A 13,575-nucleotide genomic window follows, 5' to 3' on the forward strand; every position below is an offset into this window, starting at 1 on the left:
CATTCTTACACGTATGCTATGTGCATGTTATCCAGATCTTGATAATTATATACAATTTCTGCTAATTACAATGACGATGATAGGGCAATGTTATAATTAGGCTGAGGGAAGGAGACTACTGAAATAATCAAATTTAAAAATACCAATGAAATGGTAAAAAGGAGATAACAAAATAATAAATAGTCGAATCTGATTTGCAACCACGAACCATGACAACTGGGGTGGGAGGGTCATTGAATCGTTCCATGTCAAGTGGCAGCTCCACTTTACGATCGAGGTCAAAGTAATGTAATGAGGACAAGACACAGCACGCACTTCCATCGCTGTTTTATTTCCAGACGCGGTCATCCCTGTCTCGATGTACCCCCCTCAAGATGAGGGCCCCAAGAAAGCACAGCTTTACAGAATTTTCGTCAAATTGTATGTACGCTGCTTGGCCTGTTGGCACCATTCCAGTCTGCAGATTCTCTGAAAGCATCGTCTTTTTTTTATTGCAGCTCTCGTGGTATATATTTCAAACGTTTTCCGATATCATTTTTTGACATGCCACACAATATTTATCTATGTCATTTTTGTTAAATGTGAGTGAGATGTAGGTGCATGAAACTCACGTGAATATACCAGCGTAAAAGATGGGCTGATCTTTTAAGTCGAGGTCCCCCCTCGATCGGATCTTGACCCAAATTCGCATCAAGCCTCGTCAAACACCCCAAATCTCCACAACACATGCAAGGATGCCCAATCTCCGAGCCACTCGGGTCATTTCAGCTACTCAACGGATTGTTACAGCCACTGTGTGCTGCTCGGTGTACCCCGAGAGATAGCATTTGGAGTTCCCTTTTTCAAGAAAAATAAAATCCCATAACAGCAGTGGTAACTGCAGCCAAATGGGAGGATGGCCAGGGTGACTGTTAGATGTGTTAAGAAATGCTTTCTAGACCGTCAGGTTTAGTAATTAAACACTCATTATTTATCATGGCTGTACCAATGCCGGACTGAGAAACACAGGCAAGTGCCCCTTTAAGCCAAGCCGACAAGATATGCCACCAATTATATACCCTCACAAAATAAAACCTGTGACTAGTGTATCGGCCACTAATTTGGCAACGATGTAAACGACGCAAACAAAGAAAACGCGTACACTCGTTCCACGCAATTTCCTTTAAAAACGCTGCCGAGCGTCGAAAAACAAATGCATTGCATGCACATTTTGAGTCCGTGAAGTTTGAAATCCATGAAGTTTGTGTCACGGAGGGCCGGATGTGAGCACGGGCGAGCTGGAGCGATCAAGCAGGGGCTTTCGTGAGCACGAGCGCCGGGGCCTGCACGCGGAACCTCTTCGCTTTACTTCTTCTTGGGCTGCGACGGCGTGTTGAACTTGAAGAAGATGATGTCTCCATCCTCGACGACGTAGTTGCGTCCCTGCTGCCTGTACTTGCCAACCCCCTGCACGCGCAGCAGTGCGCAAAGCATTGTAGAGCAGCGTTGTCATGGTGTCGGAAATGTGAGACCGCAAGCACCGGTGAACATTTGGATTGTGACTGTGCGTGACTGGTGTGCATTTATTTTACAGCACAGCGTCACGACGGAAGTCACTTGAAGGGATCTCAGAGGTAGCTCTGTGATATCTGCTTCCATGGACCGTTTTCTCACATGAAGAGTTGTAATAGAACAATCGGGATAAAAAACTGGGGGGGAAATTACAACAAAAAATACTGTGTCGTCGTGCATATATTGTGCGATATAAAAATTAAGAGTCCCATTGATGTTGTGCTCTCTGATCGTTGTACAATACTTGATAGCACAATAATTGGATGCCATTCTTTGGCAATGGTGCACAAGCACAAATGATTTTTAAAAAACTCAAAACATTCGTCAATAACGCTGCTGTAAAGAGGAACATGTATATGTAATAGGTGACGTTTCGTGTATGGCCACTCTTCACAACCGAGAGAGACTTTTCTCTGTTAGGAAGCAAGGCCATTGGATTTGGCGAACTCGAGCATCGCTGGAAACATGTGGGAAAAATATAAAAATGGAGACAAATAAATCGGTGTCTGCACAACACTGAAGTTGTTTGGTTCGCAAGGACAGATGAAGTGCAACATGCTACAAAGGACAATAAAATATGGAGATCGAAGACTGTCAACCCCCGCATTTGGGATGACACATTATTACTTGTATTTAAATATAAATATTCCAGATGAAAAGGTAACCCCACCTTGACAGCATTTTCTGAGCCTTCCTCTTTGAAGTCGTCATACTTCATGACTTCGGCCATGATGAATCCCTTCTCAAAGTCCGTGTGGATTTTTCCGGCCGCTTGAGGAGCCTTGGTTCCCTTCTGCAAGCGGAAGGAAGCAAGCATCATCATCATCATCAACTTCGCCACAGTTCTCTCCCCATATGGCCTTCATAATTCCCTCACGAAGCATGCAGCGACCCACCCACACACGAAGCGACTGCATGCATTGTCATAATTTGAGATAACGATTATAACTGCGAATACAATATTTCTGTTGCCTGTACCATCTCATTTGTACGATCGTTCCACATCTGTCTCGACTGTGTAGTAATTTCAACTGCCACGTAAGCACACCCTCATCTATTCATGTATGTTGAACTTCCTTCATACCGCACGTAGCCAATTGTGCTAATTGGAGGTGCGATTAGTCTCAACACCCTGTACATTGTTTTGTCCACACTGTCTTGTGTAAACCCATCTCTTTGTACTGTCTGTGTCATGTGTCCCCTTTGTAATGTCGTATGGATACCATCCGTCTGGTCTGTACTGATTTGTTTGTAGGACTTGTATGTACTTCCTTGTACTCTGTATCTGGGCTAAACCATCTTGTTTGTTTTGCCCTCATAATGTAGCATTTGTACCCTCTCTTTAACACGTCTCGTTTGTTTTATCGAATTATTATTTCTTAAAAGAGCCTAAGGTAAACAATCGATTCTTACACGTACAATTCAATGCATGCCTGGTCAGTGCAGGAATCAATTTTAATCAATTAATCCCCCTGAGATCCCCTCTGGGACTCGTTGGTGAATGGGCCCTGGACCACTCCACCCCCCCCCCCCCCCCAAGGATGCCCTGGGACCCATTGTAGATCTTTGGCCCCCCAAGGACACCCCAGGACTTAATGGGTGCTGTCCCGGCTGTCACTGGGGCTCGGCGTCATTGTTGTTTGGACCTGGGTTGTGCTGCAGTGCTGCCCCCTCTCTCCTCTCTCCCATGTTTCCCTACCCTGGCGTCTATTCTTTATGTTCATGATGCGTCTTGAGACACGACTGCATTTTAGACGCTACGTCAATTCTAACTGTGGTCGTTGTTTTGTACCACTCTCTTTGGCCAGGCACGGCTGACTCACCCGGATGGTCCACGCCCTGACCTCGTCGGACCCCGCCGTGAAGAAGTACTCAAGCTGCAGGGCCGCATATCCCGTCTTGATGATCTTTGTCAGAGCGCTGGGCAGACATGGGAGGAGAAGAGCGAGCAGATTTGTAAACACGACGCGATGTCTCCGCCAACAGCACAGGCATCAATGTCAAAGCCATCCCTGGAGCGTGTTAGCTTCAGATTCATTTGCAAAGATGGATTAAAAGGGAAACATAGTACTTTAATCATCAGCCATAGATGAAGGCTTCCCCTCCATATTCAACCAATACACTGCAGGTCACAACACTTTTCTTTCTGCCTCTTCTCTCGCACTGCTCCATGTTAGAATTCACTCTCGACATCACTTTTCTGAAGTTCATATAACCTTACTCAATTAAAGAAACTTATTAACTGTTATCTATTCCAACTTTAATAATGCTGGTCACTGCTGGCGTTTTTTGGGCCTTCAGGCTTGTGCTTTGCAACCGTGATATAAATCACTGGATGCCCAGCCCCCTGCTGGCCCCCGGAAACACAGTTCCACTCCTGGCCCAGGGATCGCACCTGGTGGTCTTGACCTCGGTAAGGTACTTCTCCTTCTCCTCGTCCGTCATCTCCTGGAGTTTGAGCTCAAGCGCGCCGCTGAAGGGGATGAGCACGGCACCGGGGTCGTTCTTGTCCACCCACTCCTTGATTTTGATCAACCTGCGGCGCAAGCGAGATGCACAAGCAAGCACGCGCACGCAATAAATTCGGAAATCTCGCGACTGCGCGAATCTATTTACAAAATGTTTAATTAGCAGCATGGAAGCTAATGGGTAGCTGTGAAGCCAAATTCATTTGACTATTTTAAAACAATCCTCCTGACCCAGTGAGTCTCTCCAAGCTTTGGGCAAATCTTTGGTTTAATTTGCCCAGTTTTCAAGAGAGAAAGTCCCTAGATCAGCGAAACGCATTTACAATATAGGTTCGTTCATACTGGACCATGTTTATGAGAATTATTGTCGATGAATGGACAGAGGTAACACGTAAACATTTGAAATCTTAGTTTGGAAAGCGTTAAAAAGGCAAGGTTTCTACATTCGGTCTTACTGTTGATATAGGAAAGACCAATAAATGAACGCTGAGTGAGGTGGGTACGGCATGCAAGAATCGCGTGGTTATCACCAAGCCTAGACAACACACTACACGAGGTCATTTTAATGGCTGTATCGACCTAGAGGAAGCCCAGGACTGGTTCAAAAATCTGCCACTGTTATTGGTCATGAGTCACCGGGTTAGCAATGCAGTGCGCTAACAACGTCACTACCGCTGCCCATGCCTCTCCTCACACAAACACATATACCAATACCCGCCATTCGCCACTGCATGATGGTGAGGTCACCACGGCGCCTGTGCCCAGGCCAGGTGCACTTTGGGGCCACGTGAAGTGTCAAAGGCTTACCGAAACGTATCCACACACACATACGCTCAAAGACAAAGATCCCCCGTATAGCCTTAACAGACTGTAGGGGCAAGTGCTGTTAGCGAGCACCTATGAAGGCCAGAATGGTACACAAGGGTGTGGGTGGCTAACACCACACCTGGCCGCCTTTGTCTCCCCAGTGGCGATGTTTACACATCGCACCAGGTACTCATTTGAGGCTGAGTCGGTTCGGATAATCGCCACTAGTGTTGGCTGTGAGCGGGAATCGAACTCAGGGCGCCAGATTCATAGCGCAGCGTGCTAACCGTTGTACTACCACTCCACACACACCAGTGATGATCATCTGTACACACACACACATACAGCCACACGGTACAGGCTGGGCAACAAGCAAGAGGAGGGGGTTCGTCGTCGGAAATAATACGGCCACTCCAAAATTACATCACGACTGATCGTTGCACAATTGTGATATAAATGTTACTGAAGTAATACATGAACAAAAATAACAATGTACAGTTATACATTTCATGTATAGCATGCCAAAATTACGTTAATATATCCAGACAGCGAACACACGCAGGCACTAGCGGTCATAATAAGTGCGCGCATTGCGATCGCGTGTGCCCTGTGGGTGCTCAAGATCAAGTGGCCGTGGATCTCCCATCCGCTCTCGGCGAGGCTCACTAGTTTAACCGCTGCAGTGACAGCGGTCACCTGGAGGTGGCGCCAAGCGTACGGGGGGATCCGTTGAGCACTTTGACTTGAAACTCTTCATGAGTGAATGGTCACATTCAAGCACACGTTCACAGTGTGTGTGTGTATACCAATAATTTCGGTCCGTCAGCCTATCACACCTGGGTCTGTTCCATGACCTCTTGTCAGAGAGCCTTGGACACTTCACGTGGCCTCAAGTACACCTCACCTGGCACAAGCGCTGTGCTGACGTCGCCGCCACTTTGTGACAAATGGCAGCTGTTGTTGTTACACACACAGTGCGTATACAACAATAATCAAAATAAGACTTCATGTTTATGCACGCGGATTCAAGCAAAATCACACAGCTTGCAAATATAATATCATGCCCTAATCTGGATGGCATGGGCCCTGGTGCAAATAATGAAATGGGGCCCGCTGTCCAATTTAGCCTGGTGGCTGGGTGCCTCTGGCCTGACTACTCAAATCCCAACCCAACGCTCACGAGCTGTTCAACTTCTTCCTAACACCGCACGACGGTTCACAAAAGCTGGGAAAAAAAACTTCCCTCCGCCCGCAAACACACTCACTATCACCTGCAAACGCACTCACACCCTCGCTCACCCCGACATTAGCACACTCGCTCGCTCGCACACTCGCTTGCCCACACGCTCACTCGCCCAATCACTTGAGCGTACTCACTTCAGTCACGCATTCACTCAACACGCTCGTTCGCTCGCACACTCACTTCGCTCGCACTAGCTCCCTCACCTGGAAGCTCACTCACACATTCATTCACGCGCTCGCTGGCTCGCTGGCTCACTTCCTCGTCCCCGTAGAGATTTACGAGTTGTGCAGCGCAGGCGTGACACCGACCAACAGCTTGCTCTGGCGAGCGGAATCGATTTATAAGCGAAATGAAGAGAGACCTCTGCACCCCGGTTCTCATTGTGAGGTCACGGGGGGCCAAAAGGGCGCTTGGCATTCGAACGGCAGGCGTGACGAGGTACGGGGAGGGGCAGCACCGCCAAGCGGCCGTTTCATCACCGCAAGCTCCCCTGCTAAGCAGGGCTTCCTCGTTTATTTGTCTCGACTGACCTTAACCAGGAGAGCGGTGGTAAAATGTCACCGCTTCAGTGAACTAACGTGATAAATAACAAGGCTAGATAGAAAATGAAAAGGAAATTGTTTTCTTTTTAAAATAACGTTGAGGAACAAAAAGGAATATATCAATATTCAGCTGACTGGCCTCATTCAAGAAATGTAGAAGGCCTCTTGGGCAAATTGTCCTGATCCTTCTTTCTTTCACGGTGACAAAGTATTCATCAAGCAAAGAACAAAAAAGGCAGTGCGGTGGCACAGTGGCTAGGGCACTACACGACGATCTCGTTTACGTAGGTTCGACTCCTGACCATAGCAAACAAAAAAAAGAAATCTATCCCGACCACGATGATAGTAATCATTCAACCCTTTATCAATGAACTGCTGGATGAAGACCTCCCATGTCGTGTCCGTCAAGGAAACTGTTTAATCATACTTCACCACACTGGTCGGTGTGGGCTGGTGAAAAGGACATGGTCGTGGTGGTTAGCTCACTGCACTGTGAGCCCGGTTCCCATGGGTTGACCGAGCCTTAAAGGAGTACGTGATGTTGGTGCTCACAGCGTCTGGAGATGCGGTTACATTTACACACTCTTTATCTCCAAACTGCATCGTATTACTTCACCGTTATCGTCGCGATTGCTCCATTAATAGCGCGGACGCAGACGGACGTCAGATGTAACAAACAGCGGTTGTGCAAATTGGCGCAGTTAACAAGTTGCAAAAGGTGCAATTGTTAGAACGACGAAGCCGGCCTTTAATTTACACCAATGCTAATGGCCAAACGGTAAATTACGAACAGTGCTGCCACTGATGATAGCGGCGAAGGACAGCGCCGATCCGCCCGACCTCCGGCTGCGTCCCCACTACCGCGGAAGTACCCTCCACTCGTCGCGCCGCCCCAGACCCCCCCCTTGCACGACGACACGGTGCAAACAGAGCCATTAGCTCCAACCACCTCCTCCGCCGCCCCCCCCCCCCCAAACCGTTAAAATTTAATCATCAAGCCCGGCACTCGGCACACCTGCGCCACAGCGTCAACACGACAGCGATGCGACAAACGAGCACGCTAATAATCAGTCTCCCCACCCTCGTCGGCTCTTGTGCAGGAATTCCGCCGGTGAAAAATATTGAGCCTTAACTAGCCTCTTCCAATCCATTTAAGTGCGGCTTGTAATTTGGATTTGTTTTGGGCAGTTCATTTAGGGAGCCGCGGTTTATTGTCTCACTGGGACGGGCAGCGGGGAGGGAAGGGGATTAGAGCCCTGGGTAATAAAGCGGCTACCGATAATGAAGCTTCATCTGGAGTATCCATCAGTGGGGAGCACTGACCCACACGAGCGTGGCTTTGCTGAAACAACCGCTAGATGATAGGGAGCGGCGGGAGACAAAAAAAAACACACAAAAAGTGCGCTTTCTGTTTTTTTGGTTAACCGTTTTCCATCCGATGACAAAGGCAGCCAGTCCCCGGATCCATCCACTCGGTTGGCAAAGCAGCCCCAATAAATTGACGTGCCATCTTAAGTTTGTTTAAACGCACACCATTATTCGGAAAGATTCTTGGTAACTTAGTTAAGATTATTCAAATGAAGAAAAGCAACGGTAGAGCACGATAACGTTATTACGTGTTCGTATCTGCCGTCGGGCATTTGTCAATTTTGTCCAAGCGTTCTCGTGAAATTCGTGAACTGGGCCCGAAGTCAGCGGCGGTGTGGCGGTGTGTTGAGGATCATATGCAGCGCCGTATTTCAAAAGCCTGAGTGGCAACGGCTTCGGTGCACAACTGAGAAAGAGTTTTGCTCGGGCGTAAAGTTCAATTACTTGAAAAGGCACAAACTCGGCGACAGAAATCTATAGCGTTAAGCGAGCGAGTGCGTTAGGACTATATTACCCCGCGCGTGCACTTGTCTGAATGATTTTTTTCCCCAAGCGCACTCACCAGAAGGGACGATATTGACAAAACAAAGGAGCCACTTTGCAAGACAGAGGGAGGACGAGCGGCACGCTAAGAGAGCGAGAGACAAAGAGAGACAATGAAGGGAAATTTGTCGACTTGTGCACACGGACGTGCGTGCGCGACAACCCCACGCGTCCTCTTTCCCCCACAAGGCGTGGTGGCGGCGCAGCACAGCCAGGGTTACAGATCACATGATCTAACATCTGCCCGGACTCCCGTTGGGCCTCGGCTGTTCATTCATCAGCGGAGAGATTGTGAGGAGTGCGACGGTCCCATCACTCTTATCGCCCTGACGTGCCCTTCCTCGCTCCACGTCTCCTCCGCTGACGGCTCCTCATATAATCACCCCAAACTGCCGCCCCCGCCCCTGCTGAAACCCCCCGCCACCACCGGAGCCCCCTCCACCTTCCTCATCCACCCGTACTCCTTCAACCCAAATGAGTGGCTCAGCCCACCCGCCTCCCCCACACCCACCCCCACTGTCCCCCCCCCCCCACCGCCCCCCCCCCCACAATGCCGTTTATTGACTGGGCTCCCGCTCCCGTTGCGGTGAGGGACGCGGGTCGTGCCATAGGCAGACGTGTTGCCGATTTCCCTGCCGGAACGTCCGCTCGCTCGTAGCGGCCGGGGATATGTATCGTGGACCCTCCAACGGCTGGGCGGAGCCGAATGGCGGCGCGTTCGCCAGTTAGCGCTAAACGGCGGTTGGATTCCCTGCTGCTGCGGCCGCGGAATACATTTACATGGGGAAATCGGGAACTAAATTGCATGATTGTAGACCTAGATGTAAAGAGAGCAGGACTAACGATGAGATGTCCTCCATAAGAGGTTTTCGGGGATAGATCGCGTAAATATAAATGTGTCGTTAAACCCGCCACCACCCGACACAGCCAATTATTAAATTGCGTCACGTAAACAGAAGATGGCAATTCGTTCCGAGTACAGCACACCAGTGTGTTGGAGCGTAAACCCACAACATTTACCATACGAGCGCATTTCCTACTAGCGTTTGCACATCCATAGATGTACGAGTTTGCGTACGGGGTAAACTCGCTTTTTGTTGCCCGTTCTCAATTCTGCGTACAACCCAATACAATTTTATTAATCAAGCATCTAAATTAGCCACATGTCACGAACCTGTAGAGAAACCGTAGGCATATTCAGATCACATCTCACTCTTGATTAGTCTGACGTTAAATACGAATGCAGGAAACGTGAATCTGTCTCAAGGGCCCTACGATATTAAATGTGATTGAAAAATACTATGGCTTCAGTCACAGTCCCGACGGAAGCTCATTCACATCATTCTACAGGGGTTCCATTGTAGAATTATTACAATTAGCAGTTTGAGCTAGGCTAATTAAATTGTACAAACACACTTGGAAGACGCTTTCATCCCTTTAAACTTGCACAATACAGCATACACGAATCTGGCCTTCATCCAGCAGTGGATGGATTACAGCGGATGATGATCATCATCATGACGATGACGATGATTATGAAACCTGCACTAGTGCGACTTGGCATTGGCGAGACTCGTCGCATCGAGATTTCAGAGTCCCTGGCGTTCGTCAGCGCCGCTGCTGTGACCGTTCGGGAACGCTTCCGTTACCTTCGACCGCACCGCTCAGCTGCCACAAATGACGAGGAACGGGGGGGGGGGGGGGGGGGGGGTGGTGGAGGGACGCCCCCGACATAAATCCCACCCAAAGTATCCCCCCTGCGCACGCCGAGATGCGAGGGGCGCGAGGAGAACCGCCTCGCAATTTCCGCAAATAAAAAAGCGGCGCACCCACAACTCGCGAGGAGGACCCTTCAAACTTTGCCGCCTGATAAATGCAAAGGTGTCCATGCACTCCCTCCCAGGCTTCACCCTCCCTCCTCCGTTTGTTTCCCCCAAACGCGACGGACGCACGCACACGACGGGAATCGTGTGCGCAGATGCGATATAGCGCTCGGCGTGCCCAATTTTTCGGCACGTCATCTTTCAGCGGAGTCTGAAAATGTTCCCCCCACTCCCGGTGACCAATGAAAGGAGGCTTTTTTGTGTGTGTGCGTTTCGTGTCAAGCAAGTGCTGTACATCATTTTCATGCCCTGTAACACAAGCCGAGCATTGTCATTTCAGATCGAATCGCCGGTTATTTGCCGCTGCCGCCACTGCTATGGTTGTTACTGCTCTCAAACTTGCTCCTTTTCTTCCCATCCTCGTCTTTTATCACGACATTTTTTTCGAAAACTTCGTCCCCCGAGCGATGAGATGCTCTCGGTTTATCGCGTGAGCGGCTGGCTCTAAACGAGACGGTGTCGGGGCGCCAACAGTGAAACTTAGTTTGCAAATGGAAAACAAAGTAATTGCGGTGTTCATAGACTCGGTGGGGCTCACCGAGGCTGCCTTGAGTAAACAAAGAATGAGGGCCCTCCATGAATGTAGATGAGCCCCAGCAGTTCTATGCCCGCAAACACTTGTTCAGAACAAGATACCATACACAAGCACACACACAAAAGCCAAAGATGCCCCATTAAACCTTATGGTGAGCACCTACTTTAGTGAGCGCCTACTTACTACGGCACCACAAGCTCACACACGGTACTATCTCACAAAACACACAAAGAGAAAGATCCCCAATATAGTCTTATCCGACTGTTGGGGCAAGTGCTGTTAGAGGACACCTATGAAGGCCGGCACGGTACACGAGGGGTTGGGTGGCCAGCACTACGCCCGGCCGCCTATGTCTCCCCAGTGGCGATATTTTACACATCGCACCAGATACTAACTTGAGGCTGAGTCCACCTCGGGGAGGCCCAGGACCAGTTCAGAAGTTTTGCACCAATGTTGGTGACTGTGAGCGCCGTGGACTAACCGCTACACTAACGCTCCCCACTTCCCTCACACACACACACACACACTCTCGCACCACCCACTCTCACACTTCAGACTCTCTCACACACGTGTCCACTAGCCCACCGATGGCCCAGTGATGCTGCTGCTGCTGGAGTTGCCTTCTCAGCGGGACGTGGAGAAGCAACCGGCGCCACCAGCAGCAACTGCGAGTCTCTAATTGGACGCGGCACCGGCACAAAGCTGTTGACTCCGGGGAAACGACAACAAAAAGAAGAGGGGTGGTCGTGCATGACGCACGCACACACGCGCACGAGCAAGCGAGAGGGACAGCAGGGCCTAACATCTGTGCCCTCGCCCGCGGGAGTGACGGGCTTTTCGTTTTTTTCACGCTGCCGAGACCACCGCGGCGACGACGACGCGCAAGCGGCCGCCTGGGACGGACGTTCAAAGCCTCGGCACCCAGGGGACGAGGTCGCGGATCCCACCGGCTGAGGGGCACGGCTGTCCCTTTAAATTTCGCGAGCCAGCCGGGCGGGCCGATAAGCCCCAGTCCGGCCGTGGGCTGTAGCGCTCTTGACGGCGGGCGCACAAAGAGCAGGGGGTTTATTTGTAGATGCTTTCCAGATATTGCGCTAAATTCAATTTCGCCTCTTCAGAAGCAGAAAAACGGTCGTGATGAGATGTCTCTTTTGCAAGGGAGACCAGGGAATGCGGTTCACTCTCCATTATCCGTGGGCGGCTTGCACAGGTTGCGGATTAACAATGCTTGCGAGAAAAAAAAATGTGGGTGCATGCTCGTTTAAGTTATTAAACACTTTTAACTTTTAGTCCATTACTCTTTGTACACACAATTGCAAGTGAACCCATTATTTTAAGAAGGAATAATAACAGATGGCACAGCCGCATACATTCTAAGTCTTCACTCCCAATTCTACTCCCAGTCTATGCAAGAAATCCAATGTGTATACAGCCTGGCGTGTGTTTTGCGTTATCTGTGATTTTGTTTAATTCGGCTCCCCCCCGCACCCCCCCCCTATTACCTGGAATAACTGATAGTTAATCGTAAGTAGAAGGAAGGAAATGTTCAGAGTAATCATGAGTTATTCATTTATATTTACAATTTGGTTCATGAAGCCGCGATCAATCATGGGACCGAGGCTCTGTTGGATTTCAAACCGTGGCTTCTGCACGAATATTTGCGGTTTTAAATTGGTATTGATTTAGTTGCACCCTTGTTTGTTTTTGTGATAATAGTGGCAAGCTCGCAGAGTTGGACCAATGTGGAAACATCAACATACGTAAATACTCACGCTTGGTTGCATTTCTCTTTTAAATGCCCGAGCAATATGCTGCGATAGACATTGAAATGAGTCACACACACAGACACGCAAACACGTGAAAAATCCCTCCTTCCTAAAATTAACTGGACGTGCACGCTCACCTATCTATAGAGCATCTTGAATTGTCGTCGCATTTGTCAATCCGCCGCCGGATGAAAGCCTCGGCCACACCCTGCGAGTTGTGGAGGTGATTGTTTGGCCATACTTCACTACGCTGATCGTCGAGGATTAGTGACTAGAGGAGCACACAGTAATATTATAATTTACATTTGTAAGGCGCACTTGATGCAAGGATCCCAAGTAGTCGTGCGAGCAGAGACGACGATGTGTTTAAGATGCACTGCCCTCTGTTACCCAGAGTGTAGCCACACGGCCTATAACAATCTCTTTGTGCATGGTGATCACCCATCCAGATCACGCGAGTTCGGGCGAATCCCGGGTGATGATGTGGTTGTAACAGGCGGTCACGGGTAGATGGTTAAAAAAAAAAATCCCAATTGTGCGTCCTATTATAAAAATAAGCAGCTTACAAAATTGAACACGTAAACAGTATTGTATAAATCTTCAAAATAAACCCTCTGTGCGTGTGTGTCTTAGCACACGCACGTTTTACTCACTCCTCGGCAAGTGGTCTGGATGCTCAATCACGGGCGCTCGCGCTGATTAAGTTGGCGCGGGGTCCTCGTTAGTAATTAGTGCTCTGCCTCGTACGCGTGTGGGTGATTGAAAAGCTGCCGACGCGGGGTTGGACCGAAGGGTCCGTGCCGAAGTGACGCGGTCCCAAAAATGGCACGGTGACCCCCGCGACATTGTGTAGCAACACACGGACTCGT

At 49.4% G+C, this 13,575-nt stretch overlaps 1 protein-coding gene across 4 annotated transcripts in view; it reads right to left on the reverse strand.

Moving 5' to 3' along the window:
• Positions 1 to 312: 312 nt before the first annotated feature.
• Positions 313 to 13,575, reverse strand: part of OLA1 (Obg like ATPase 1) — a 69,555-nt gene continuing 56,292 nt past the window's right edge. For all 4 annotated transcript variants that reach the window (XM_032965701.2, XM_032965703.2, XM_032965704.2 and 1 more), the window contains exons 8-11: positions 3,947 to 4,087; positions 3,375 to 3,471; positions 2,222 to 2,344; positions 313 to 1,446 (exon numbers count right to left, since the gene is read on the reverse strand). In XM_032965701.2, coding sequence (XP_032821592.1) covers positions 1,345 to 1,446; positions 2,222 to 2,344; positions 3,375 to 3,471; positions 3,947 to 4,087 — 463 coding nt within the window. In that variant the 3' untranslated portion in view covers positions 313 to 1,344. The remainder of the gene's footprint in view (positions 1,447 to 2,221; positions 2,345 to 3,374; positions 3,472 to 3,946; positions 4,088 to 13,575) is intronic.

This window comes from Petromyzon marinus, chromosome 34 (genome assembly GCF_048934315.1).
Source record: "Petromyzon marinus isolate PM22_M1 ecotype Great Lakes invasive population chromosome 34, UKy_Petmar_22M1.pri1.0, whole genome shotgun sequence".
In the NCBI taxonomy this organism is placed as follows: Eukaryota; Metazoa; Chordata; class Hyperoartia; order Petromyzontiformes; family Petromyzontidae; genus Petromyzon; species Petromyzon marinus.